The sequence below is a fragment of the Canis lupus genome, chromosome 4 (assembly GCF_048164855.1).
Source record: "Canis lupus baileyi chromosome 4, mCanLup2.hap1, whole genome shotgun sequence".
NCBI classification, from domain to species: domain Eukaryota; kingdom Metazoa; phylum Chordata; class Mammalia; order Carnivora; family Canidae; genus Canis; species Canis lupus.
The window spans coordinates 55992086-56020043 of record NC_132841.1 but is presented as its reverse complement, the minus strand read 5'-3'; the positions used below and the strand labels follow the sequence as shown (position 1 = coordinate 56020043).

General features: G+C 47.4%; 1 protein-coding gene and 1 long non-coding RNA gene across 10 annotated transcripts in view; one reads left to right on the top strand and one right to left on the bottom strand.

The window, feature by feature from the left end:
• The window catches only part of GALNT10 (polypeptide N-acetylgalactosaminyltransferase 10), a 216585-nt gene extending 201684 nt beyond the window's left edge, over positions 1–14901 (top strand). For 2 of the 8 annotated variants that reach the window (XM_072824412.1, XM_072824413.1), the window contains exons 9-12: positions 8–229; positions 3529–3645; positions 9967–10116; positions 10868–14901. In XM_072824412.1, coding sequence (XP_072680513.1) covers positions 8–229; positions 3529–3645; positions 9967–10116; positions 10868–11026 — 648 coding nt within the window. In that variant the 3' untranslated portion in view covers positions 11027–14901. The remainder of the gene's footprint in view (positions 1–7; positions 230–3528; positions 3646–9966; positions 10117–10867) is intronic. The other 6 variants (XR_012029970.1, XR_012029969.1, XR_012029971.1 and 3 more) reach the window with 6 other exon arrangements.
• Positions 202–26658, bottom strand: LOC140632421 (uncharacterized). 2 transcript variants are annotated; one of them, XR_012029974.1, is made up of 5 exons: positions 22775–26658; positions 3499–17583; positions 3136–3245; positions 2684–2885; positions 202–2223 (listed from the first exon to the last, which is right to left on the bottom strand). It is a non-coding gene; the product is annotated as an uncharacterized lncRNA (long non-coding RNA). The 2 variants fall into 2 exon arrangements; XR_012029972.1 differs by having other exon boundaries at positions 202–2885.
• Positions 26659–27958: the final 1300 nt, after the last annotated feature.

Here is a 27958-nt window from a genome sequence, read left to right as displayed (position 1 = left end):
CCCCCAGAACCTGAAGCGAGTGGCCGAGGTGTGGATGGACGAGTACGCGGAGCACATTTACCAGCGCCGGCCGGAGTACCGCCACCTGTCCGCCGGGGACGTCGCGGCCCAGAAGAAGCTGCGCAGCGCTCTTAACTGCAAGAGCTTCAAGTGGTTCATGACCAAGATCGCCTGGGACCTGCCCAAATTCTACCCGCCCGTGGAGCCCCCGGCCGCAGCTTGGGGGGAGGTGAGTCCCGGGCCCCAGCCCGCAGCGCAAGTGGGGCCCAGTGCAAAATGCAGGTGCGGCCGCCCTGTTCCCAAGACCGTTTAAGGCATGAACTATAAAACATGTTCCTCCCCTGATTCCCTCTAGCCTTGTGGTGGTGTTTTTATTTGCTGTTTAATATTCTAAGGCGGGGGGAAATTAAAACTTTAAATTATTAGCATAAATTTTACCATTCATCTTCATATTATGCAGTGCCAGTTTTAAATGCAAATAGAAGAGCATTTAACTCGTGTGCCAGATGGGCGAGATTGCACAATCTGTATTTCAACCCTTGTGCGTGCGCATGTATTTCTTACCAGCACAGGACAAACTCTGCACAAAGCTAACTCAGCTGATCTTTCACTTGTTGATAACCCGTACTTTCTGCCAAACGCTCTCCCTGTGGCTTGCTGATGAGTGAGGAAAAGTGGAAGGAAAACGAATTATGGGCTGTCCGATTCTTCCTTTGCTTCTCTGTGGTTTTCTGCTGCTGGTGAGGGAAGTAACACAAGTAAAAGGATAACCACAGAGCTCCTCGCCCAGAAAGCCATGGCCCTGCTTTGTGCAGTCAAGTTCTGGTTGAAAAGGAAAGTGTGGCCTTTAGACCTGGCACCACCCCACTTGGTCATAGCCGTGACTTGAGTCTTGCAGAACTCCCGTGCATGTGGGACCCCCAGGGAGTCTGCTTGTGGGGCATCACAGATGCCATACAGAAGAAAGGTACAGCAGATGCCCGTGTAGTGTGTTATCACCTCTGCTCAAATGCATGCCCCATTGTCCTATCAGATTTCACTTACAAATTCAGAGATCAAATTACTGGAAATTTTAAGATGATGATGGGGAGCCTGGGGTGGCTCATTTGGTTTGAGTGTCTGACTCTTGGTTTCGGCTCAGGTCATGGTCTCAGGGTTGTGAGATGGAGCCCCGCATTGGGCTCCATCTGCTCAGCGGGGAGTCTGCTTGAGATTCTCTTTCTCTTTGCCCCTCCCCACTCTCTAAAATAGATAAACAGATCCTTGAAAAAAAATTTAAGACAATGATAGCAGAACTTTAAACCAATGACAAGCCCTTCTGAGTGAGAGGCCGTGGGCCACTGCCCATGTCACACACTCATGAAGCCAGTCCTGCTGAGGGAGGAGAAGCACTCCATCACCAGGTTCTGGCTCCTGGGTCTCTGAACTGAGAGAACCCACACAGCTTGGGGACCAGGATATATCGGGACTTGAGGACCATGAGCATAGGAGTTGGATCTCCTTCACTTGTAGGTGACAGAAGTCCAATTTAAAGTAAAAAGAGGGGGGCAGCCCCAGTGGCGCAGAGGTTTAGTGCCGCCTGCAGCCCAGGGCGTGATCCTGGAGACCCGGGATCGAGTCCCATGTCTGGCTCCCTGCATGGAGCCTGCTTCTCCCACTGCCTGTGTCTCTGCCTCTTTCTGTGTCTCTCATGAATAAATAAATAAAATATTTAAAAAATTGAAAAAATTTTTTTAAAAATAAAGTAAAAAGAGGGATGCCTGGGTGGCTCAGTGGTTGGGTGCCTGCCTTTGGCTCAGGTCTGGAATCAAGTCCCGCATCAGGCTCCCTGCGAGGAGCCTGCTTCTCCCTCTGCCTGTGTCTGAGGCAGAGGGAGAAGCCTCTGCATCTGCCTCTCTTTCTCTGTCTCCGTCTCTCATGAATAAATAAGTAAATCTTTTAAAAATAAAGTGAAAAGAGAAATGTATTAATTCTCATAGAGACTTTGGGGAGCTATGGCTTCAGATACACCTGGATCCAGGGGCTCAGATGATATCGGTTTCTTTTTCTCCTGTTTACCTCTACTTCCTTTTGTGTGAGTCTCATGCTCAGGGCAGCAAGATGATTCCAGAAGCTCAAAGCTGACAAATCTTCAGCTTGGCCAATCAGCAAAAAGTATATGCCTCCTTCCCAGTGAAGCCAACAAAGGTCTTACTCTTAGGTCTGCACCAATCACTGTGGCCACTGGAGGAAGGGGAGAACAAGGGTAGGACAGCTACCCTGACAAGCCACAGGGTAGGCAAGGATCAGTAGCCCCATAGAAAATCAGGGTGTTGCTACCAGGAAGGAGAGATACATTTGGGCCAGCAGAAACACTAGGTATGACTTGTTCAAATTCACACAGCAAGTTAGAAGGATCTTTCCTGACTAAGCTGTCTGGCCAGCCCTACCCAACGCCAGCATAAATATTCTAGAGGAGGTGTCATGTTGACTTCATGAAGCTCTCCTTTCTTTGCCAGTTTATTGGCTTTCTCCTCTATATTAGGTCCAGTCCACTGAGAAACAGACACCAAGAAACTTGTTGGGGGAAGAGGGAAGAAATGAGAAGGGATCCAGGAGAGGCCGGGAGATCAGATGTGGGGTTGGTTTGGCCTCTGAGAAGGGGAGAGAGGAGGAGGAAGGGCTGAGGTAGGAGGAGTCCCACCCTGCAAGAGTGCTCTCAGGAATCTTGAGCCAAGTTACTGAGCAGTCTTCATGCCAGATCAGAGGAGTCTGGCATCTCCCAGGAATGGCCGGCTGCGGTACCCCTGCCACCCTTAGTGGCTGGCAGGAAGCAGTCCACGGGAAGCATGGCCTCGACTCAGACACCATGGATTCAGAACGCAGCAGCTGGGCAGTCAGATTCCCTGAAACAGGGCAACTGAGTGGTACATTTTTACCGCCCACCACACCTCCAAACCATCAGTCAAAATAGGGGTGATTCTATGAGGCAAGAACTACGCTACCTGGCATCTACACAGTGGCGTTTGGGTAGTGAGTGCTGGTGAACTATGAGCAGGGGCCTTCCACTCCCGGCCCGGTGCTCCTCCCCCCACACCACGCCTGTCTTACTGCAACTCCTCTTGTTCTTTGGATGGAGAACCTTTTGCCACTCACCTACTCTAAAAGGCAGAAAGTCTAAGAGCCCACAGCACAGATGTCATGTCCTTCTGTAAGGTGGTTTTCAGCGTATGGCCCCTGGATCACCCTGGATTCAATTCCTGGACCTGTCGGATCAGATTCTCTGGGAGGAACCAGGGAGTCCTCTGAGTACCCATCTCCCCGGGCCCCACCTGCTCCAAGACAAAGCAGGCTCTGGAGGGGCTCCTCTGTGTGGACTGAGTACTTCTTTCTTGAGAGGCACAAGGCACTTCCCCCAGCCCAGGGCAAGCTTTTTAAAGATGGCACAGAGCTTTCCCCATCTGCTATCTCTGTTGGGCGCCCTCCTCCCAACCCAGATGGGCGTCTCAAGGTGCTCACTGGTCCACATGATCCTTCTGTCTCTTTCAGATCCACAATGTGGGCACAGGATTGTGTGTCGACACGAAGCACGGGGCCCTGGGCTCCCCGCTGAGACTGGAGAGCTGCGTCCGGGGCCGCGGGGAGGCTGCCTGGAACAATATGCAGGTAAGGGCCACTCCTCGGCGACTGGGGACCAGCAGTCCACTTCCCTCTGCTGTTTGCAGCCCCGAACACTCACATGGTCAGGGCTGGGAGAGAGAGGCCACGGGTCAAGCATGAGTGACAAAAGTTAGCCCAGGGGATGAGTTATAAGAGGAATCCTTCACACTGCAATAAAATCAGCACTCTGGCCCATTAGTTGCACATGACAGACACTCAGCCTGAATGGCCTTCAACAAAAAGGAGAACATAGTGGCTCATGTCACTGAAAAGCTTAAATGATGTTCAGTGGGACCCCTCCAGGGTCTCAATTCTTCCTCCCCTCTGTGCGCTTCATCCTTTACCTGGCTCTTCCCATGTGATGGCAGATGGGACCACCAGCAACAAAGGCTTGTCCAACCCCTCAGTGAAAAGGCATGTCCCTTTCCAGAGTTCTGGAAATGCCCAGAGGCACTCACATATTGGCTTTCCTGAGCCAGTTACAATAACGATATGGCATAGTCCTTGTACTGGTTAGGCCTGGGTCATGTGCCCACTGGAGCTGGGGGTTGTGGTCAGCCAGTGGTCACCCAAAGAATGGGGAGAAGAGTGAAGAGGGTAGCTTCCCCAGGAGATTGTGTCCAAAGGGTGTTATCAGAAGAATGAAGAGTGTAAGCCAGCAGTGTAGGAAAATCCCCCACTCTCAAGAAACTGCATTTAGCTTTCTGTGGTCCCTTCATCCAACAATTAATCCCTAAATCACACCACATCCACTGAATCTTGACTCAAGGGTACATTTTTCTAGCCTCTCTACTATGGGTTTTCTGGCATTTTGGAAGTACACACTGACAGAAGCCTATATTGTGGGTCCTCAGCAAAAACAAAACTCAGAAAAAGGTACGTGGCATGCTTGCTGAAAAGGAACAGCGCCGCCTCTCAGATGGGCATGGTGCCCAGCCTGACTGTATCTGCTCCCCCCTCTGAAAGCCTTATTGCTCTCACTTCTCCTTTCTCGATAACAATTGTTATTAGAAGTGGCTCTCCTTTGCTGATTCTCCTGAGTTCTCTAACGCAATGTGTGACTTCCCCCCACACCCACACCCACCCTAGGACCCTAAAAAGGACCAGGAAAAGCACAGGGCTTGGATAGAGCATGCTTGGGTTGCTCAGCCTAGAATAGCCTCACTGTGTGGCAGAGAGTCCACATTAATGCCTGAGGATTCCCTCAAACCAGCAACAAAATGGTGCCTGAGTGTGTAGCCTTCCCCCGTTGAAATGGGAAGCATGGCAGCCCAAATGCCCCAGTGGGATCTATATTCCCCAGGACTCTCAACCACCCTCAGCAGAGAGCTCTAGTGAGCCTGCAAAGGGCAAAATATGATTCTAACATACAGCCCCTGAGCCACCAAGGGCCCGGAAAACAATGAGTCAGGAGCTGGCAGTACCACTGCTTTGTCACCATCATGACCGCTTCTGGCCAAGATGGAGTAATAGGGACTGGATTTACAGTCCTGCCAGAAACAATTGGAAAATGGACAAAATATGTGAAAAACTGTTTTCAAGAGAGCAGACATCAGCCAGTGGAGGACAGTAATCCTCAAGGGATAGCAAGCAAGGTAAGCCGTACAGCTGTCCCAGTCCTTCTTTGAGAGAGTCTCTAGGCCACAGGTCAAGGATGAGAACCCAGGGGGAGCTAAGCAGACAGACTCCAAGCTGGGGAGACAGAGCTGAGAGTGTTGGAGACCAATGTAGCTAGAATTCACAAAATAGAATATGGAAGAGGAGAGCGCTAGACACCAAGAACTTGTGGGATGTACCGAGTCCCCCTTGGACATTTGGTAGAGTACTGATCCATGCATGTGCATGAGGGAGCTTCCTGGGCTGGAGAAATCCTGAGAGGATGAGAGGGAGCTATGCCCGGTGCTCATGCAGAGCCAGGAATGGTGCCCGTTCTCACCAGCCTGACTGGAAAACAGGATTCTATTCAAGAGACTAACATTGCAGTTGAAAACCTTCCCTCAAAGAAAAATCCAGGCCCACATAGATTCACTGGTGACTTCTACCAAACACTTTAAAAGAAATGTTACCATGTCCACAAAAACCTTTCCAGTAAAGTAAGGAATACTTCCCAACTTATTTTGTGAAGCCAGCGTTACCTTAATAGCAAAACCAGACTAAGACATTATAAGAAAAGCACAGACCAGTATCCTTCATGCACTAGATGCAAAAATTCTAAACAGAATTTTAGAAAATCCTATCCCACAGCATATAAAAAGAATAATACATCATGACTAGTGTAGTTTATCCCAGGAATGCATGGTGGGCTTACTATTAGAAAATTAATCAATAGGTTCACCATGTTAACGAACTGGAAAAGAAGAACCATATAATCACCTACACCCAGAAAAAGCATTTGACAAAATCCAACATTTATTCCTGATAAAAACTCTCAGCAAACCAGGAATAAAAGGAACCTTTGTCAGCTTGATCAAGGTCATCTATAAAAAGCCTGCAGCTAACCTCATACTTAATGGTGAAATCTGAATACTTTATCCCTAAGATCAGGAAGAAGACAGGGATTCCGACCTTACCGTTTCTATTTGACACTGTACTAAATGTTCTAACCTATGGCAAGAAAAAGAAACGTGCTGCAGGTGGATGAAAAAAGAAAACAATATTTGTAGACTAAATGATCTGTGGAAAATTCAATTGAGTCTACAGTCTATCAGAACTAATAAATGAACTTATCAAAGTTGTAAGATACAAAAATCTATTGTATTTGTATTTATGAATAATGAAGAATCAAATTAAAATTTAAAACAAGCACTTACCATAACAAAAAATATATATGAAATCCTCAGATCGGTCACTGACAAAAGATGTGAAAGACCAGTACACTAAAAACTACAAAAAAAATTTTTAGTAGAAATGAGAGAAGTCCGGGCAGCCCCGGTGGCGCAGCGGTTCAGCGCTGCCTGCAGCCCGGGGTGTGATCCTGGGGACCCGGGATCGAGTCCCGCATCGGGCTTCCTGCGTGGAGCCTGCTTCTCCCTCTGCCTGTGTCTCTGCCTCTCTCTTAGCAGAGACACAGGCAGAGGGAGAAGAAGTGAATGAGAGAAGTCCTAAACAAATGGAGATCTGTGCCAGGTCCAGAGGTTGGAAGACTCCGTGTTGGTGTCCGTTCTTTCCAGACCACTCTGTAAATTCAATACAGTCCTAACATCTTCGTAGGCTTTTCCTGCAGAAAGTGAAAAGCTGGTTGTAAAATTCATATGGAGATGGACAGGTCCAGGGACGCCTGGGTGGCTCAGTGGTTGAGCGTCTGCGTTCAGCTCAGGACATGATCCTGGGGTCCCGGGATTGAGTCCCGCATCAGGCAGGCACCCTGCAGGGAGCCTGCTTCTCTTCTCCCTCTGCCTGTGTCTCTGCTTCTGTGTGTCTCTCATGAATAAATAATAAACACACACACACACACACACACACAAAAGGAAATGGACAGGACCTAAGATAGCCAAAACAACTAATAGAAAGAAGTACAAAGTTAAAGGATGAACATGAATTTCAAGGATGAACCAGATTTTAAGATATATTATCAACTGGGCAGCTCGAGTGGCTCAGCAGTTTAGCGCCGCCTTCAGCCCAGGGCGTGATCCTGGAGACCCAGGATCGAATCCCACATCGGGCTCCCTGCATGGAGCCTGCTTCTCCCTCGGTCTGTGTCTCTGTCTCTGTCTCTCTCTCGTTCTCTGTCGCTCATGAATAAATAAATATTTTTTAAAAGATATAAGCTGTCAGTAGTCAAGACAGTGTGGCATTGACATAAAGATTGATGGAAAAAAAAAAGGATCGATGGAGCAGAATTGAGAGAACCAGAATGGGACCCCCACATATATGGACAATCAATTCTTGGCAATGTTTAAAGGCAGTTCAGTGGAGAAAAGATAATCTTTTCAACAAATGGTGCTGGAACGATTGGATATCCATATGCCAAAAAAAAACCTCTTCAATACATATATGCGAAAAATTCACTCAAAATGGAGTATTGACATAAAACCTAAAATCTTTGGGCACCTGCGTGGTTCAGTTGGTTGAGCATCTGCCTTTGGCTCATGTCATGATCCCAGGGTCCTGGGATCAATCCCCATGTCAGGCTCTCTGCCTCACGGGGAGCCTACTTCTCCCTCTGCCTACTGTCCCCCTGCTTGTGCTCGTTCGCTCTCTCTCCGTCAAATAAAAAAAATAAAAAATAAATTAAAAAAATAAAATCTTTCAGAAGAAAATGCAGGCAAAAGTGTTTGTGACCTTGGATAAAGCAATTATTTCTTAGATAAAACGCCAAAAGCATAATCCATAAAAACACTGATAAATTGGACTTCTTTTTTTAAGACTTTGTTTATTTGAAAGAAAGAGAAAGAGAACAAGCAGGAGGGGAAGAGCAGAGGGAGCAGGAGCAGCAGATCCCCACCAAGCAGGGCTCCATCCCAGAACCCCGAGATCATGACCTGAGCCAAAGGCAAACACTTAACGAACTGAGCCATCCTAGTGCCCCGATAAATTGGACTTCTTTTTTTTTTTTTTTTTTAAATTGGACTTCTTAAAAATAAAAATAAAAAATTTAAACTTCTGTTCTTTAAAAGAACTGTTGGGAAAATAGAAAGGCAAGCCACAGACTGGGAGGAAATGATTATAAAACATGATCTGATAAAGGACTTGGATCCAGAATATATAAAATTCTCAAAACTCAATACTAAGAAAACAGCTTAAAAATGGGTGAAAGATTTATACAGACAGGACACCTGGGTGGCTCAGCGGCTGAACGTCTGCCTTCAGCTCAGGGCATGACCCGGGGGTCCTGGGATCAAGTCCCACATCGGGCTCCCTGCATGGAGCCTGCTTCTCCCTCTGCCTATGTCTCTGCCTCTCTGTGTGTCTCTCATGGATAAATCTTAAAAAGAAAAGATTTGTACAGACACTTCAGCAAAGCACATATCAGTGGCAAAGACATTAAAAATGCTTAACTCCATTGGAGCAATGGAAATTAAAACTCAGAAGACTGACCATACCAAGGGTTGGCAAGAATGTAGGTGAGCTGAAAGGATATGCTGCTGGTAGGAATGTAAATGGTACAAGCACTTTGGAAAATAGGTCTGACAGTTTCTTAGAAAGTTAAACATTAAAAAAAAAGAAAAAAGAAAAACATTTATCTGTTATAGGATCCAGCCATACCACTCCAAGTTATTTATCCAAGAGAAAAGAAAGTGTATGTCTGTACAATAACTTGCACACAAATGTTCATAGCCGCTTTATTTGTAATAACCAAAAACTGAAAACCACTCAAATGTCTAAGAACAGGTAAATGGAGTATATGTTGCAGTGACATACTACTTAGTAATGGCAAGGCACAGACTATTGATAAATGCGGTCATAACAAAATTATGTTGGGGGGAAGAAATCATACCAAAAAATATGTACATAGGATTCTTTTTATTTAAAAGTCTAGAAACTAGGGCAGCCCGGGTGGCTCAGCGGTTTGGCACCGCCTGCAGCCCAGGGCGTGATCCTGGAGTCCCGGGATCGAGTCCCACATCAGGCTCCCTGCATGGAGCCTGCTTCTCCCTCTGCCTGTGTCTCTGCCTCTCTCTGTTTCTCATGAATAAATAAATAAAATATTTAAAAAATAATAATAAAATAAAAGTCTAGAAACTGCAAACCAGTCTCTAGTGATGGAAAACAGATGAGTGGTTTCCCAGAGGCAGGGGTTCAGGGAGGGACAGGAGGAAGAGCCCATAAGGGACATGAGGATACTTTGGGGTGAGAGATATATTCATTACCTTGATGATGATAGTGGTTTCACAGCTGGAAACAAGTCAAACGAATCAAATTGTGTACTTTTAATGTGTGTAATTTATTGTATGCCAGTTGTTCTTCAGCAAAGCTGCTGAACAAAACGCTTATCAACCAAATGCGATGTGTGAATCTAGTTTGGATCCTGATTCAAACAGACTGAAGAGAAATTTCTAAAGCAAGAGCACTTGAACTCTTGCTACTTGATGACATTGAGGACTTTGTGGTAACTTTTTATTGTTACAATAGCACTTTAGTGAAGTATGTACACTGAGGAAATGTGAGGTCTATAATTTGTTTCAGAATAATGTGGGGGTGGGGGGGTTGTGGTGGGGGTAAAGCTGTAACAAAGCTCACCATGAGTTGGTAACTGTTGAAGCTGGGTGACTGGAGCAGGTGTGGTCAATCTTGTTTTCTGGATTTCTGTGTTTACCATTTTCTGTCACTCCAAAAAAGAAATCCCCTGGTTTTGCTGTCCCTGTGATGCTGTCCCTGTATGTACAGGTGTTCACCTTCACGTGGAGGGAGGACATCCGGCCCGGAGACCCCCAGCACACCAAGAAGTTCTGCTTTGATGCCATCTCCAACACCAGCCCAGTCACCCTGTATGACTGCCACAGCATGAAGGGCAACCAGCTATGGAAGTACCGCAAAGTAAGGCAGGCTATGCGGGCGGAATGGGGCAACCAGCTTGATTTATAAAAAGAGCAGCAGAAAAAAAAAAAAAAAAAGCAGCAGACAAGCATGCAGTACCTCACTCCTTCCCCGGACAGAGCCCACTCACTCATGCATTTGCTCCATAAATCCACCGTGCCTGACTTCTTAGTCATTCAAGAGAAGCCAGAAACCCAGATTTTTTTTTTTTTTAAGATTCTATTTTTCTATTCATGAGAGACACAGAGAGAGGCAGAGACATAGGCAGAGGGAGAAGCAGGCTCTCCAGGGGAGCCTGATGTAGGACCTGATCCCAGGACCCCGGGATCACACCCTGAAGCCACAGGCAGACACAACCACTGAGCCATCCAGGTGTCCCCAAAACCCAGGTTTTTATGTGAAATCTCTAAAATCTTAAATGTTGACAATTGAGTCCATCTAAACAAAACAAAAAAACACCACGAGAACCAGTGAAATTTGGCCAGAGAGATGAGCATAATGAGGGCCCAGGCCTGGAAGTAGCACGCTTCACTTCTGCCCGCATCCCATTGGGCAGAACTCAGGCACAGGGTCAGGCCAGCTGCAAGGGGAGGGGGGGCAGTGTCACACTGTGCTCAGCAGGGAGCCTGGCGGGGGGGGGGGAGGGGGTGAGTGGCTGGCCAGCCCTAGCTCAATGCCTCAGTGCTCTTACTCCTCTGCTGTTGGGGCACATCCCCAGCACCGCCTGGCTGACCACCTGCCTGTTTCCTAGGACAAGACCCTGTACCACCCAGTCAGTGGCAGTTGCATGGACTGCAGTGAAAGTGACCACCGGATCTTCATGAACACCTGTAACCCCTCTTCTCTCACTCAGCAGTGGCTATTTGAACACACCAACTCGACAGTCTTGGAAAAATTCAATAGGAACTGAGCCCTCGCGCCTCCTCAGCAGGCCTAGTAGAGTCCTCCCTGGCACCGCCGCAGCCTTCCTCTCCTGAGGCGGGCAGGGCTTCCATGGGCACCCTGATGTGAAAGGTGCTGGCCGACCGGTCCCAGGCAAGGAGGGTTCTTAAAGCCAGAGCAAGGTGTCCGCCTGGTCCTTGAAGCCCAGTGGTGGATGTGGGGTGGGGAGCAGACCCCACAAGAGGCCCCACAGAGGGCAGTGCCTGCTCTGACCCCCAATGGTGTCATGGAAATCCAGGAGGGCCTTTTCAACTGTCACCATGTTCCCTTGAGCATTATGTGGGAGGAATGCAGGGCAGCCGTAGGCCACCCAAAAATGGGTCCTACAAGGTTGCCTAGCCTTCAGATGGCTCATATGTGATGGTCCTTCAGAAAAAAAGAGGCGACTTTTGCCTGTGTGGGCAGCTTTGCAGCCCAGTGCCCTCCATCCACGGCAGAAGGGAGGGGAGGGCGTCTTTCTCGGGGCCACTGGTGTCAGCCATTTAGTATCTGCCAGTCGTGGGCTAACTGCAGTTACTGCCCAGCTTCTGTCCTCTGTCACAGCCCTAGGTGATGCAATTGAAGGTCACACCTGGCTCCTCGCAGTGTTCAGTACTGAGCACTGGCCCACTGCCAGGGCTGGGGTCAGAAGTGGGACCCCCAGACATTCCTCCGCCACCATGGACACGTGGGATCTCTCCTTGTTCTCTGGGCCCTTGAAATGCCCACTTATTGCTCTGCAGGCACAGGACAGCTCAGCCACCAGCTATTCAGAGCTGAGTTCAGATGGCCTCAGGCCCGTGGAAGATGCCCTGGGAGAAGACCTCTAAACCAGATACGCTGGCTGAATTTCCCTGCTCAGTGCTTCCGTTTTCCTCTTTCTGTCTTGGGCAGTTTACCTGCCTTGAGAGGAGCAGACGGGTGATGTGCTCACCTCACAAAAGTCTGGAGGCCTCCAGGGTGGACTGTGGGCAAGATGCCCAGCCTCTGACCTCATCGTGGCTCTAGTTCTCATAGGGAACTTTAGAATTTTCCAAGAACTCTATCATTGGATCACAACCTAGAATGCTACATAGAATTCTGGTATTCTAGCATCTAGCATAGATTTCTGGAATGCTGTGATTTAAAAGAGCCAGCCAAGTATAGGCAGCCCCCAGCCTAGAGACAACCTCTGAAATCCAAGGTTGGTTGGGGAGGGGTGGGGGGTGACCTGTGTCCATCAGCTCATACCGGAGACCTTGGTGTAACACGATCCTCAGCGCAGACCTGAAGCCCTGCAACCTTCCACCACGCCCCCAGCTGCGGTGGAGTAAAGTACCCAGTGGCCCAAGAGCACATGTACACCTAGCTCCGTGCCAGTCCCTCGTGTTTACCTTTTGCTTTGTTAATTATGTGTCAGACTCCCAGAGGGCTCCCAAACTAATAGGAATCATTTCTGTAACCAGCCTGCCACCCACTGATTCAGAAATGGAAATCATATTCTACAACCTATGGCTTCCACCAGCTAGTCCAAGAAATACTTGAAATCAGTATTCCAATTAGAGTTGGATCTCTGGATTGTGTCATTTACCAATTAAGTGAGACATCAATCTGGGAACAGAGCCACGAATCTGCCTTTGAGGTGCTGGCTGAGCTCAAGGCCATCATTTATCTGGGGGGAGGGAAATAAACACTCCCAACCACCACCACCCCGATTAAGCATAAAGCTGGCAAAGCATCACTCCTCCACTCTGCCCCCGCACAAGCCCTGCCCTGGCCACCTGGCCACAGGAGGGGTGGCCCCTGTGCTTGCAAAAGCTTGCTCATTGATCCCTCGTGTCTTTTCCAAGTGAGTGCTAGATCTTTAGAAGTGGCCCTCCATAGGAAGGAGGCCGAAGATGAGGCCCCTTCCAGGAGCTAGGAGAACAAGAGTGTTGAAGTTTGGAGAGGAGAATTCGGGTTCATCATCAGAAAGCAATGCAGCATCATTAAAATAAAAACTGTGCCTTTTAAAAAGAAAAAAATGCAAATGTACAGCAAATCCCTAAACTTGAATACTTTCCTAGTGCCTTGCTAGACAAACCTACAGGGGCAGGGTTGGGGGTGGGGGGGACATTTGTGGTGGTATGTGCAGTTTCTGTTGGATGAGTGTTTCTGAACTTCTCATTTCAAGCAGGAGACGTTGGGCCTAGAGCAGGATCTGAGACAGAGAAGCCCCTCAAGGGCCTGATGCCAGAGTTCCAGTCCGTGCAAGTAACACCCCAGATGAAAAGGGCAGCTGGACAACTCGTTTAGGTCTGTGGCCTGGTAGGGCCCCAGCAGCCCCGGGGAGAGGGCCTGTTTGGAGGCCATGCCTATAGCCCCCCATCCCAGCCTCCAGACAGAGTGCAGAGCACAGGCTAGATTCCCAGATGGTGCACTCCAGGTGGGTGACCGTGTCCTCGGCAAGACCAGGACTCGTGGGCGAAACAGGAGCAGCAGCAAGCAGGCCTCTGCCTACCTCTTTCCCATCTGTTGGTTCCCCTTTTGAGTCTGGTTTGGCACCCTCGATGAAGGAGGGATGCTGACCCTGAGCCGGTCTTGCCAAGCCCAAATCCGGAGGTGCTGGGACTTGAGTGTGTGACAGGGGAAGGAAAGAGGAGTTCACTGCTTAGCCGACCAACTGATGACAGATACTGACCACTCGTTTGAGCCTCACTTTTGAAAACCACCTGTCTCAAAGATTCAGGTTCCTGCTCACACTGCCAGCTGATGCTCAGTCAAGCAGCCAGGAGGCTGTGGAGATGCTGTCATCTGGGTACCGAGTGAGAATGTGGGCCCCTTTTCTCTTTATTCTGAGCATGAGGTCACAAAACAGGGTGTGGCTAGGAGGTAGATGACCTTGTGGCCCACCAGCAGCCTTTCCAGAGGGGGCCTCCAGGGGCATTTTGGAATACAGAGAGCATCTTTGCTGTAAATACAAGGCCCTTGGAGGCGGTAAATGTGCAGGCACACGTGTGAAAAGCCATTGTACCGTGTGCCTCCAGCCAGAGCTTTCCACTTTGACAATGGCCCAGGAGCCCTCCCTTCTCCCTTGAGGAAGAACTGGTTCAGAGGCAGAAGGGGACACTTCCACAAGGAGAGTGACATTAGATCTAGGGGAGAAAGAGCAGTCCTTGTTGCAGATGTAGCATATAGATCCCCAAAGTCCACAGTCTAGTCACTTTACAAACCTACCTGTTGAATTTCTTTTTTTCTCCTTAAGAAAGAGACGATCCTTGAAAATGACTCCGTATTTCTTCCTGCACATCTTCGTTTTTCTGTCTCTGGAGTCCCGACAGAGTGGCAAAGCACTTTACAGTGGTAACTGAGAAATCTGGATTCCTTGCTTCAGCGACCCTTAGTTTGTACAGATCGGGTGATGTTTTATAATTCCCGGGGAGGCAGTGCATTTTTAATGTTTTCTGAAGATTTTTAGGAGAGGGGCAAGGAGTGCAGTCCTGTTCTGGAATTCTTTTCTACTTTCTCTTTGTGAAAATCCAAGTAATATTTCAGTTCAAACTTGATCCTGAGCCCAGGCCCACAGCCACCTCTGGGATGGGAGCTGGATCTACATCCCAAGTGACAAGGTCCTCGCAACAACATCTGCTTCCCAGAAGGCTGTGATTCTGCTATGTCAGATAACAGGGTCGGGCTCCTGCTCTGTTTTTGGCTTGAAGACTGGGATCCCAAAGGGACTACAGGCAGGGAATATTGAGATGGCAGCCTGGGTATTCCATCTTGAGATGCTCAAGACCACCAACCTCTCTTCTCCTGCCTGGAAAAGTAAGCCTTTGTGAAGAACTGACTTACTGTGTACAGTTGTGATTGTGACTGTTGTTAAATAAACCTCCAGACTTTGTCTAATGTGTTCTCTGGCTTGTTCTTGTCCCACGCATTTTCCATCCCATCATTCCCCATGTATTCCACAAGTGTCTGCTTAGTACCCAGGATACTGAACACATTCCCAACAGCCATCGTTCTAGAGAAAAAGGCAGACATCCGACAGCTAACCAAGATGATTCTAGATGTGAACAGGGCTATGAAGGATATTAAAAAAAAAAAATGTTTGAGAGACTGGAGCAGGGGGTGAACATTAGGTAGGCCAGTCCGAGAGTGCCTCTCTGTGAGAGCTGGAAGACGTGAGGGAGTGTAAGCCAAGAGGCAGTTTGGGAGAGAGAGTTCCAGGCAAAGGGAACCGCTAGTGCAAAGGCCCTGAGGCAGGAAGTAGTTGCCATGTTGGAGGCACAGAAGGAGGTGAGCGCCCACGGTTAGATAGGGTGGCCCACAAAGGGTCCTGAAGACTACACCCAGGAATGGAAAATATCTGCAGGGCAGAACAACATGAAATAATTCATTTCTGAAACTCACCCATCAGCCACACGTTTCTATCAACCAAAACATTGGGAGGCTTTGTATATTAGATACGTGTCATATTATGCGGTAGAAAGAGCACTGGCTGGCCTGGCTCTGCAACGGACTATGAGGTCTTGGGAAAATTTGCCCCCTAACTAGGCCTCAGTTTTCTGCCGTAAAATGGGAAGTTTTTAGATGATGCTTCCAGCTCCACCTGTGGTTCTGTGGTTGAGACTTGGTGTGGGACTGCCCGTGACCGTGAGCGGAAGCTGCCTACTGGCGCTGTCACTCAGAGCCCACCAGAGGCCGCTGTGGACCATGGCTTGGAGAAGGCTGATGAACAGAAGGGGGGAATCCGTTCACCCACCACAGTGGCAGGTTTTGAGCACTGGAACCAGGTGGATATTAAGTTAATTTTCTTCTATAATCTTAATGGCTTCTCTAAAAAGGATTAAATTATTTTACTAGGAAAAAAAGGAAGCAAGGGATAAACGATCGATGTGTAGGGGCAGCATGTGCAAAGACCCTGTGCAGGGGAAGCATGACAGGTATGAAGGTCAGTGGGATGGGAGCAGAATGAGAGAGAAAGAAGAGAAAAGGAGGGGGTGAGCAGAAGCCAGAATCTGCAGGGCCTTGTGGGCCGTGTTAAGGAGTCTGAGCTTTATTTTTAAAGCAGTGGGAACCATTAGAGGGTTTTTAACTGGGCATAGTGAGAGCATCAGATGTGCCTTTGGCCAATGTTTATAGCCAGGAATGACTTGCTCAAGGTGCTGGGCACACAGTAGACACCTAGGGCATACAGAATGAAAGATTCAGGGCAGCCAGCCCTCCGATGCCTTCTCAAAATCACGATCACTGGGAGGAAAGGTCCTTCTTCCCTGGAGCAGGTGGGAAGACAGGGGAAAGTTACATTTCTCATCCATTTTAGCTCCTTGTTCTCCCAAGCCCACAAGAGTAGAATCCAAGGTATCTGAAGTACCTAGATGGACAAAGAGTGTGCACTCTGGCGGTGGCGGTGGGGCACATTCATTCACAAACTGATTCGGAGAACTTGGCAATTGGTCCAAAGTTTTGGATTCTCTTTTTCTCTATATTTAGTTGAGATTGGGGCTTTGGGGCTCCTGGCACTGAGTAAAGAGGCACAAGAAGCATTTGAAGAAGAGACAAATGGGTGAATAATATAGTCTCAGCTTATACTTTAGGCTTTTTTTCCATCCACTCACAGCCCATAGAATTTTTGAGAGAGAGTGCTCCTACCTCTGTGATATGCTATTTACTCTTGAGAAAGTCCCTTCCTCTCCCCAGGCTTCAGATTGTCCATGTGAGGATGGGAAGAACAGGAGCAAATTAGATAATCATCAGCCTGGACTGGGATAGTTCTACACATCTTGCATCTGGTATTTTGCAGTGGCCCTGATCTTGTCAAGGCCATTTGACAAGAGCTTGTCATTATTTTCCAAGCTCAGCTAGGGGATGGTGGTGAGACCCCCCTATCAGTTCTGTTGTTGGTGTCTCCCACCCTACGGTTTCTGGGCTATTGCTGAAGTGGGTCCAGGATTCAGTATCCAGAGCTTCCTTCCTGCAGCTGCTCACAGCTCTGTCAACCTCTGGCCGCAGGCAGCTGTCTCTTCTTTGTTCACCCTCAATGCCTGGGCTGCCACTGCCTGGCTTGGCAATACCTGGCATCCCTGGTGGTGTCCCAGGGCAGCCTATAGTTCCTGCCTTCTGGTCTGACTGCTTCAGGGCTGGCAGGGTGACGGGCCCTGGTGTGCTCACGCACACTCACAGACACAATGCCATAGAAACAAAGAAAAACCTGGTGAACCCTCAGAAAAGCAGGTTTCTTAGCAACTTCGTAGCTTTTGTTCATGAGCCGCTTGGAATTGAAGTAGCATCTGATCTCCTGCCAGCTCCTAACCGGGCATGGGAAGAAGGGGATGATGGGCCTGCCTTTGCTGGAGCTCTGTGCTAAGCTCCCCCACCCTTGGCCTCTCAGCCTGGGAAGCTGAGGCCTGAATCCTGGCGTTATCCACATTCTGAGAAAAGTCCTTGCTACAGTTTCTTCCCAGCTACAGCTGCAGGATCCCAGGGCTTGGTCATTCAGACAACAAATGCATACCAAATATATCCTGTGGGCCCATGGTGGTCCATGCTCTGTGCCCCCAGCAGTTGGCACCAGTTCTGTCCTCAGCCCTGGAAATACAGAGGTGAATAAGGAAAAGCCTCTTTAGCCAAATGATGAGAACAAACAAGGACCCAGAGATGCCTGAGTACTTGTAACTTTACCCCAGGCCTCTCGTATAAAACCAAAACTTCTTAGCCAAGTCCTAAGGATCCTTCCAGGCTGGCCCCTGCCTGCTTCTCCATCACTTCCCCAACAGGGCTCAGGTGCCCACAGGTCAAGTCGTTCTCACCTCCAGACCCCTGCTGGTCACTCCACTTGGAGTGTTCTCCATCCACCTGGCAGCTTCTTTCCATCCTTTAGGTCCTCGCTTAGCTGTCCCCTCCCTGAGGAAGCCCACTCTCAAGAGACCTCCCACACACATCACTCTCTGTCAAGCTGAGTTCCTTTGTAGCCTCCTTCCTGACACTTGATATACAGTCCATTCCCCTTGTTCACAGTAGTTAAGTTCTATCGAGTCATCTCGAACACTGAATTAGCAAATACTGAACCACACCCCTAAGGCAAGTAGAGGGGTATGCTCCTGCAAGCTTCTGCTCACAACATTTTCATCAGGCGATCAATCATAACCTGTTTTATGTGCATCTCTGTTTAAAGATACCTTATTTAATATAGGTCGTTAATTTGTCAAATTAGAACTCAGAGCCAACACTATAACTAATGCCTCAATGAAACTTACCTAATGAATATATGTTCTCCGTCTTAGAGCTTAGGAACTCTATATAACACCTCCGCACCATCCTTGGGGGATATTTTCAACCACAATCACCAACATAAAGTACAAAAATATGTAAAACCTGACACTACATAGCCCGCGGAAAGACTGCTTGTTTAAAGCATGAGCGCTCAATCGACCTCATCTGGGAACATGCTTGTTGGGTGACAAATTTTTCAGCGCTTTACACATGTACGTGTCTGCGGGTGACCTCAAAGGTGTTGCAAGTATTGGTTTCAAGAGTACAAATATATCTTGGTGAGTAGGCATATTTGCAAATACAAAGTCAATATAATAATGAAGAGTATTTTAATTATTCTATTCATTTGTTTACTTGGTTAATGTCTTTCTCCTCCACTTAACTTCAGGAGGGCAAGGCTCTCTCTAACAGTTCACCATTTTATCCCCAGCTCGTAGCAGAACTGATTTGGACCTGGGAAATTGTCGAGCTGCTGATGAACAAACCATCTACCTTTGCAATTTTTGTTTTGTGAAATTGACCAATAACCTTTATTACTTATGTCACCATTAGCTGCATGTTTAGTTAAGGCCAAAACAGTTAAGGGTGACTTTTCCTGACTAAGCTCACAAAAAACGGAGATGAGAAACGAATAAAAAGTTGTTCTTTTTTTTTTAAGATTTTATTTATTTATTCATGAGAGACACGGGGGAGAGAGAGAGAGAGGCAGAGACACAGGCAGAGGGAGAAGCAGGCTCCATGCAGGGAGCGCAACGTGGGACTTGATCCTGGATCTCCAGGATCAGGCCCTGGGCTGAAGGCAGCGCTAAACCGCTGAGCCACCCAGGCTGCCCCAAAAGTTGTTCATTTTTTTATGCACATTAGACTCAGTGACCCAAATACCTAGTGACCCAAATAACTATGTACAACTTTCTAGTATTGGCTGAATTATTGCTTAGGAAAAGTTTGCTTGGTGATCTAGCATTAAAGGAAGGAGAATCAGGGACGCCTCGGTGGCTCAGCGGTTGACGGCCTGGAGTCCCCGGATGGAGTCCCACATCACGCTCCCTGCATGGAGCCTGCTTCTCCCTCTGCCTATGTCTCTGCCTCTCTCTGTCTCTCATGAATACATAAATAAAATCTTAATAAATAAATGGAAGGAAGGAACGAAGGAAGGAAGGAGAATCAGAGAGGGCGAAGAGATCTTTTGCCTTCCCATGAGCAAGGTAATACACAACCCCACTTCTATACAGAATTGGTTTCTGAAAATGGGACCAATGTCAAAAGTAAAAAATCAAACAAAAACTTTATTCCATCAAAAAAAATTTATCCTATCAACAGGGCACATTTGTTCCTAGCAAATAAAAAAGGGTGTACGAGTTGTAATTACACCTGCATTTTTGGACACAGTCTTAGATGATGTATTTCCTACCTTTCCTACTATATCTCCAATTTGATTATTTTTCTTCACTAATCAAAAAACATGCATAAAGAGGGGACTGGCTCAGCCAGTGGAGCATGTGACTCTTGATCCCAGGGTCATGAGTTCAAGCCCCATGATGGGCTTAAAGCTCACTTAAAAAAAAAATAATAATAAGCTTGGGGGGCGCAAGTGGCTCATCTGGTTGAGCATCCAACTCTTGATTTGGGTTCAGGTCATGATCTTGGGGTCATGAGATTGAGTCCCGCATTAGGGTCTGAGCTAGGTGGGGAACCTGCTTGGGATTCTCTCTCCCTATGCCCCTCCCACCCAGTGCTCACATGAGGGGGCGTGCTCTCTCTCTCTCTCAAATAAATAAATCTTAAAACAAAATGCTTAAAAACATCGAGTGGAGACTAAAGATTCATCCTTTTCAACAAATCTAATGATTTCTACCTTTATATCAATTACAGTTAATGATACACATACTTCCTTTATTGAAATATAATTCACCCATTTAAATTGTATAATTCAGTATTCTTTAGTGTATTTACAAGGTTGTGCAACCATCATCACTTTTTAATTCCAAAATATTTTTTTAAAGACTTATTTGAGAAAGAGAGAGCACGCACCCACACGCACATGTGCACCCACAAGTTGGGGAGGGGCAGAGGGAATCTTCAAGCAGACTCCCTGCTGAGGACAGACCCAATCCCATGACCCATGAGATCATGACCTGAGCCAAAACCAAGAGTCAGTCACCCAACCAACTGAGTCACTCAGGCGTCCCAAATTACAGAATTCTTGTCCCCCCAAAGAAACCCCATGCCCATTGGCAATCACTCCCCACCCGACCTCCCCATTCCCTTGCCATTGGTAACTGCTGATCTCCATGGACTTATCTTTTCTGGATATTTCACATGAATGGAATCATGCAACATGTAGCCTTTGGGTCTGGCTTTCACTTAGCATAATATTTTCAAGATTCATCCATACCATAACGTGTCAGCCCTTCATTCCTCTTTATCGCAGAATAATAATGTACCTGGAAATACTACATTTTGTTTATCAATTCACCAGTTGACATTTGTTTCCACCTTTCAGCTATTATGAATAACGCTGCATGAGCATTCATGTACACGTTTTTGTGTGGACGTATGTTTTCATCTCTCTCAGGTAGTTACCATTCAGTAGGAGAATGGCTAGGTCATGTGTAAGTCTACATTTAACATTTTGAGGAACTGCTAAACTGTTTGTCCAAGATGGATGCACTGTTTTTGCATTCCTACCAGCAATATGTGGTTTCAACTTCTCCACATTTTCAGCAATACTTGCTATTAGCTGTCTTATGTACTATAACCCTCCTAGCAGGTACAAAGTAATATTGTGGTTTTGGTTTACATTCCCCTAATGATTAGTGATGTTGAGCATCTTTTCATGTGCTTTTTGGCCATTTGTATATCTTTTTTGGAGAAATGTCTATTCAAAATCTTTACCTCTTTCCACCAGCTTTCCATGCCACCATAATGGTGCACATAGATGTCCTGGCAGATGCTCTCAAGAGCATTAACAATTCCAAAAAGAGAGGCAAACACCAGGTTCTTATTAGGCCATGCACCGAAATCATTATCCAGTTTCTATGATGATGAAGTATGGTTACACTGGTGAATTAGAAATCACTGAGGATCACAAAATTGGTAAAATTGTAAACTTCACAGGCAAGTGAAACAAGTATGGAGTGATCAGCCCCAGATTTGATATACAACTCAAAGATCTAGAAAAATGGCAGAATAATCTGCTCCTGACCTACTGGTTTGGTTTCATTGTACTGACAACCTCAGCTAGCTTCAAAGACCATGAAAAAGCAAGATGAAAGCACACGGGAGGGAAAATCCTGGGATTCTAGGGATGTAATACATACGTGCAAATAAAAGGCCTCAATGGACTCTGGTGCTTAAAAACAAACAAACAACTCTTTACCCACTTTTTAATTGGCTTGTATTTTTTATTGTTGAATTATAAGAGTTCATTACATATTCTGAATACAAGTCCCTTATCATATGTATGATTTGCATACATTTCCTTCCATTCTTTCTTGATATACACCTATTTCTTATCACTACTATTAGTACTTTGATTTTTCCATTCACAGATTTTTTTTTTAAATAAAGTTAAGATGCAACAAAATGATCAAGTACTTTCCCAATCATTGCTGCACCAATGGATATGGAGACTGCCTGAATGGAAACCGAGCAACTGGTAGGTAAGCAGCACTGCCCTGCCATCATGCAATATGATGTCTCCTTCCCTAACACGCAAAAATCTGATCTTGGGTACAATGGGAAGTTTAGCGGTGTCAGCATGTAATGGATGAACATTCACTATAGGCAAGACACTGTGCCAAGCGCTCTACATTATCACATTTGATCCTCACAATAGCCCCATCAGAGTAGTATTATCATCCCATTTTACAGACAAAGAAAACTGAGACTCATATAGTTCATATAAGTTGTCAACAGTCCTACAGCCAGTGAAATGGCAGAGATGGAACTCAAACCAGGGCCTTTGCTCCTACCCACCATGCCAATAGCTACCACTGGCCAATAGCCAATGCCTGTCAAGTGCCAGGCTGCAAACCAGAGCCAGAGCTAGAGAAAGCTTTCATAGGTCCTCAGCAAGATGAAGAAAATAAGGACAATGTTGTGGGGTTTTCATAAAGCCAAATTATTCCATTTAAATGACTATCCTTCATCTGAGATTCAACTTTTTTGTTATTCCAAATTTCCTATTAAATAATAGTACCAAAGGACGGTATTTTCCTTACTATTACTGTAAAAGAAATATAGGCACATCATAAATATCTAACAGGAAAAGAGGTTATAAAATTCAAATTCTTCCTACCTTTCTTCCCTTGACCTGTAGCTCCCACCATGGAGGCAACCACATTACTAGTTTTTTGTGTTTCCATAAAAGGTATATTTGTGTATAAAACTTTTAAGGAAAACAAATATAATTCATACTCTACATATTGCTTTGTACCTTCTTTATTACTTAAATCTCTTGGTATAGTTACGTATATTTAAATTGATTTCTTGAAAAAATGCTTACTGGGACACCTGGGTGGCTCAGTGGTTGTGCTCAGTTCGTGATCCTGGGGTCCTGGGATTGAGTCCCACATCAGGTTCCCTGCAGGGAGTCTCAGATAAATAAATAAATATAAAATCTTTAAGAAAAAAAATAGTTTTAAAAAAAAGAAAAAAAGCTTACTGAGTCCCTACTCTTGTTAGCCACCAGAATTGGGAAATTAGTGTTATATGCACTGGAGCTACAACAAACAGGACAGACACAGTCCTTGCCTTCATGGAGCTTATATTGAAATAGAAATAATTGCACATTATGATGAATGCTAATAAGAAAAGACACCAAATGGAGAATGGGCGATGGGGGTGGGGAAATTCCTTTTAATCCGGGAAGACTCCGCAGAGGTGATATTTAATTATTCATTCATTCATTCGTTCATTCATTTATGAGAGACAGAGAGACAGAGAGAGAGAGAGAGAGGCAGAGACATAGGCAGAGGGAGAAGCAGGCTCCCCGCAAGGAACCCGATGTGGGATGCCAGGATCAGGACCTGAGCTGAAGGCAGACACTCAACTGCTGAACCATCCAGGCATCTCAGAGGTGACATTTAAATTAAGACTTGAAGGGGGTGTCTGGTGGCTCAGTCAATTAAGCATCAACTCTTGATTTCAGCTCAGGTCATGATCTCAGGGTTGTGAGATGGAGGCTCTGCACTGAGCCTGCTTAAGATTCTTTCTCTCTCTCTCTCCCATAAATAAATAAATAAATAAATAAATAAATAAATAAATAAATAAATAAATCCATCCATCCATCCATCCATCCATCCATCCCCCCTCTCTCCCCCTCTAAATAAAAGAAAGAAAAAGAAAGATAAAACTCCCTTCCCTCTTAAAAAAAAAAAAAAAGAGAGAGAGAGAGAGAGAAACTGAGACTTGAAGTTCAGAGCCAGCTTTGGGAGCAGCGGACAGAACAGCATTCCAGGTAGAGGGAACTGCAAATGGAAAGACCTAGAGGTAGGGAGAAGTTTGGCTTATTTGAGGAACTTAAGGCAGAATAACAGAGCTGAAGCATGGGAATAGGGCAAAGAGATGGCAGCAGGCACTGTCTGAATGCACTGGAAAGCTGGTGAGGGGCTTTACGAAGAGTGGGGCAAGGTGTGGTTTGTATGGAGGTTCCATCAGGGATGAGTGGTTTAGGGACCAGCTCAGAGGCCAGTGAAGCACTTCAGGCACAAGATGATGGTGGCCTGGGCTGGTGCTGCTGGCCACTGGATATGAAGCAAAGGGGCAGTTGATTCTAAGTATCTACTGGAAGAAGAAAGTGCCTCGATGATGGGTGGGCTTTGAGTGGGGTGAAAGGAAGGGAGAATCAAGGGTGGAACAAGCGGCACAGTTTAGGATTGGTATCAGAGAAGTTTTTAACTTGAACGTCTTGGTCTGCGAGGCCTCTAGAGCATCCAAAGAACTGAATGTTGCTTTCTGAAGCTCAGAGGGGAGGCCTCAGATAGAACTGTAAAGTTGGGGGTTATCTCCCTGCAACTTTAAATATCTGGAAGTAGATTTCAGCATGGAAAAGAATGTTAAAATTACCAACTCAAGTTGCCCCATTTTAAAACCTAGCTTTTGTTAAAGGCTTTACATTCAACTTACAAATCTTGTTATTCCATTATAAATCTAGTGATTTTTCATATAAAGATAAGAACAATCACTTTCACTTGTTCTTTGATTACTGTTGAATTAATTCTTAGGTTTAGTAGATTCAATCCTCCTTAAACATTTAACAGACTCACAGCTTTAATTAATCAATTTCCTTAGACATTTCAGACTACAATTACAAATTTAATATGCCTGATTTTTCTCAAACACTTTAAATGCCCAACAGGGCAGACTCACAAATCTAAAAAGCAAGATCTTTCTAAGCACTCAAGCAACTGTTGTAAATTAATTACCTAAAGTTATAAACGTAGCAAAGCAGATTCTCTTGGCCATTTCAAGAATCTCAAATCCTACACAAAGCAGAGCAAGGATTACAAAAGCTTCTTTCTGTATTCATTTTCTCCATTAGCTGAATATTTACATTTCCTTGTTGGAGTTACAGATTTACTCTTCAGCAAAGGAATCAGCATTTCTTTCCAAGTATTGCTATTTGGAACCCAACTACATAATAACATAGAGGAGACCTTATGATAAACTATTCCTGGAAGAAATACTACAGGATTGTATATAAAGAGTAGTTAAAAGCATATGCCCTCCTCCTGCAAAAAATTACACAGAGGCTGCGGTTATCAGCCTGGGTCCAATTAGGAGAGAGATACCGGGGGATCCCTGGGGGGCTCAGCGGTTTAGCGCCTGCCTTCAGCTCAGGGCATGATCCTAGAGTCCCAGGATCGGTCCGCATCGGGCTCCCCACATGGGCCTGCTTCTCCCTCTGCTTGTGTCTCTGCCTCTCTCTGTCTTTCATGAATAAAGTCTTAAAAAAAAAAAAGGAGAGAGATACCACACAGCAGTTTGAATGGAGGAAAATGAATATAAAGAGTTGTTAATTATAACAGGGGACTACAGTAAAAGACAGTAAAGAGAACTCTAAAGAATACAGGAATAGCAAATAAGGGGCAGCCAGTACCCCTAGGACTGAGATAGAGCACCCAAGGAAAAGGCACTCGTCCTCCTCCCCTGTTCAAGGGGTAATGCCAAGGGAACCTGGCACTCAGGAAGTTGTGTGTACTGTAGTAGCCTGGCCCTGGATGCAAGTGGTGTTTTGAAAAAATATCTAGGGCAGCCCTGGTGGTGCAGTGGTTTAGCAGTTTAGCCCAGGGTGTGATCCTGGAGACCCGGGATCGAGTCCCACATCAGGCTCCCTGCATGGAGCCTGCTTCTCCCTTGGCCTGTATCTCTCCCTCTCTGCCTCTCTCCCTCTCTCACTCATGAATCAATAAATAAAATATTTTTAAAAAATGAAAAAATATCTAAGGGCAAAATATATGTGGAAAATGTAGAGCTCTCATCCATACCAGTCCACTTTGGAACTGACATCACACACTGATCTGTACAACTATCCGACTGTTTTCTGCATATGTACTGGAGCTCCCCTACTAGAAGATATTCTATTCTAAGGCAACGATTATGTTTTATCCTTCTCCTGTGGCCAACCCTGGAATGAGTCTATGTAATATGCTCAATAATTTACTTTTGAATGTATGAACTCTGAGGACTTCTATTAAACCGTGCCTTTTTCCCAATAATTTTCATTCTATTTTTTCCTCCTATAAAAGCAATAAACGCTTACTGGAGAAAAGCAAAGATAGACCAGAAGGAGAAAACTATCAACCATATTTCCACTACCCATAAATAATTACTATTAGAACTTTGGTGTATGTTTTAAGCACAAGCGGTCGCTTTTCTTTTTTCTTTGTTCTTTAACTTAGATGTACACCCGTCATATCCCATATGGAATGTTATAGCCTGCATTTTCAACTTAGCATGAATAGAGTACTTCTCCAATTCATTATCAATTCTTTGTTGAAGAGTCGAGTGATGAATCATTACATACAGAAAAAATTTACACTGATGTTGAAACTAAACGCTGAAAACATCACAAAATACCTAATTTTGAAGATGCTAGTTTCCTTAACCACTTCTCTTGTGGAACTTGAGGTTCTTTTTCTATTTTCTTGTTATAAATAATCCTACAATGAACATCATTGTTTAAATTTTTTTTTTCTTTTCCCTCTCCGGTAGGCCAATTTCCTGAAATGGCTGTCCTGCGTGTGCAATTACTAGGCTAGAGGGTACAAATACGTTTAAGGTCACAGAAGAAAATTTCAGATCACAGGGTGTCTGCTTCCAAACATGGAAACCGGTAGCTTGCCCTTTTTCATCAAGATACAAACCAGAAGCCTCTAGAATGCCAAGCCTACCCCCCCCCCGCCCCCGCCCCCGCCCCATCCTGCCCCGGTCAGTGCTAACCCGTCCCCAGGCGCGGGCCCGACTGCGGGACCTGGGCTCGTCGCCGTGGGCCAGAGGCCCGGGTGTGCCCGCCAGCTGCCCGGCGGCGGCCGGCCTGGGGTGCTAGCCTAGATTTCCCCGAGGCCCTGCTGGGTGTGTGCGACGCCCTGGCGCCCAGCCCCGAGCTCGGGGAGTCGGCAGGGCACGGTCACCTCGCGGATACCTCGGGAGGCTGAGAGCCACAGCAGCCGCCGCTGAGAGCCGCGGGGAGGGCTCGGGACGCTGCGAGCACTTCCCCCTGGCGGACGCGGGCCCTCATCCTCCCCGCCCCGACCTCTTCCTCGGGTCCCCGGCGGTTCCTCGAGCCCACCCCGCAGACCTCCCCCCGCCTCCGACTCTTCCCGGCCGAGGGGTCTCCCAAGCGCCCCGGGGGCCCCTGCCTCCCTCCCTGCCTCCCTCCCTCCCGCTCCCCGCGCGGCCCGGGTCTCCGCCCCCCTCGGCATCCGACTGCCTCGCAACACCCGCCGTCAGACCCCATCATCTCCTCTGCAAGCCCTTCCCCGCGTCTGCGCCCGGCTGCCCGTCGCTCAGCCCTTGCCGCCGCGTCCCCCGACCCGGGCCGCGGCCCCCGCGTTCTCCCCGCGCGTCCTTCCCAGGACAGAACCCCCAGCCGCGCCGGTCCCCCTCAGATGCCCCTCCGCGCCCCGCCCGCGCAGTACTGTACGCCGCCGAGCGTGCTCCTCTGTCCTGGAGTCTGGCCCTCCGTCCAGTCAGGCCCCGGCTCACCATCCCTCCCCCGGCCTGAAAGTCAGCGGCCGCTTCCCCGCCCGCACCCGGGCAACTCTTCCCTCTCGCACTTTCTCTACTTTGAACCCATCCCAGCAGAGTCCAGGAAGTAGCCAGGCGCCGGGGACTGGCGGCGGAGGCGCCCAATGGGGCGCGCCAGCGGCGGCGGCGGCCCCGCCCAGAGGGTGAGCACGGCCAATGGGCGCGCGGAGGCGGGACTTCCGCTGTCCCGCGGAGGGCGGGGGAGCGAACTGTTGTGGTGCGGCGCGTCGGGCGGGCGGCGGCTGGGCGGCCCAGGGGCTGCCGCGGGACTCGGGGCGCAGCCGAGCGGCTGCAGGGGTGGGGCGAGCCGGACGCGCCCCGGGGCCCGGGCGCCGCGGGTTCGAGGCCGGGCCCGGCGCGGGAGGCCGCGCCGCCCCGGGGGAGCTGCCCGGCGGTGAGTTTGCCCCGCAGCCGAAAGAAGGCGGGAGCCGGCGGGGGC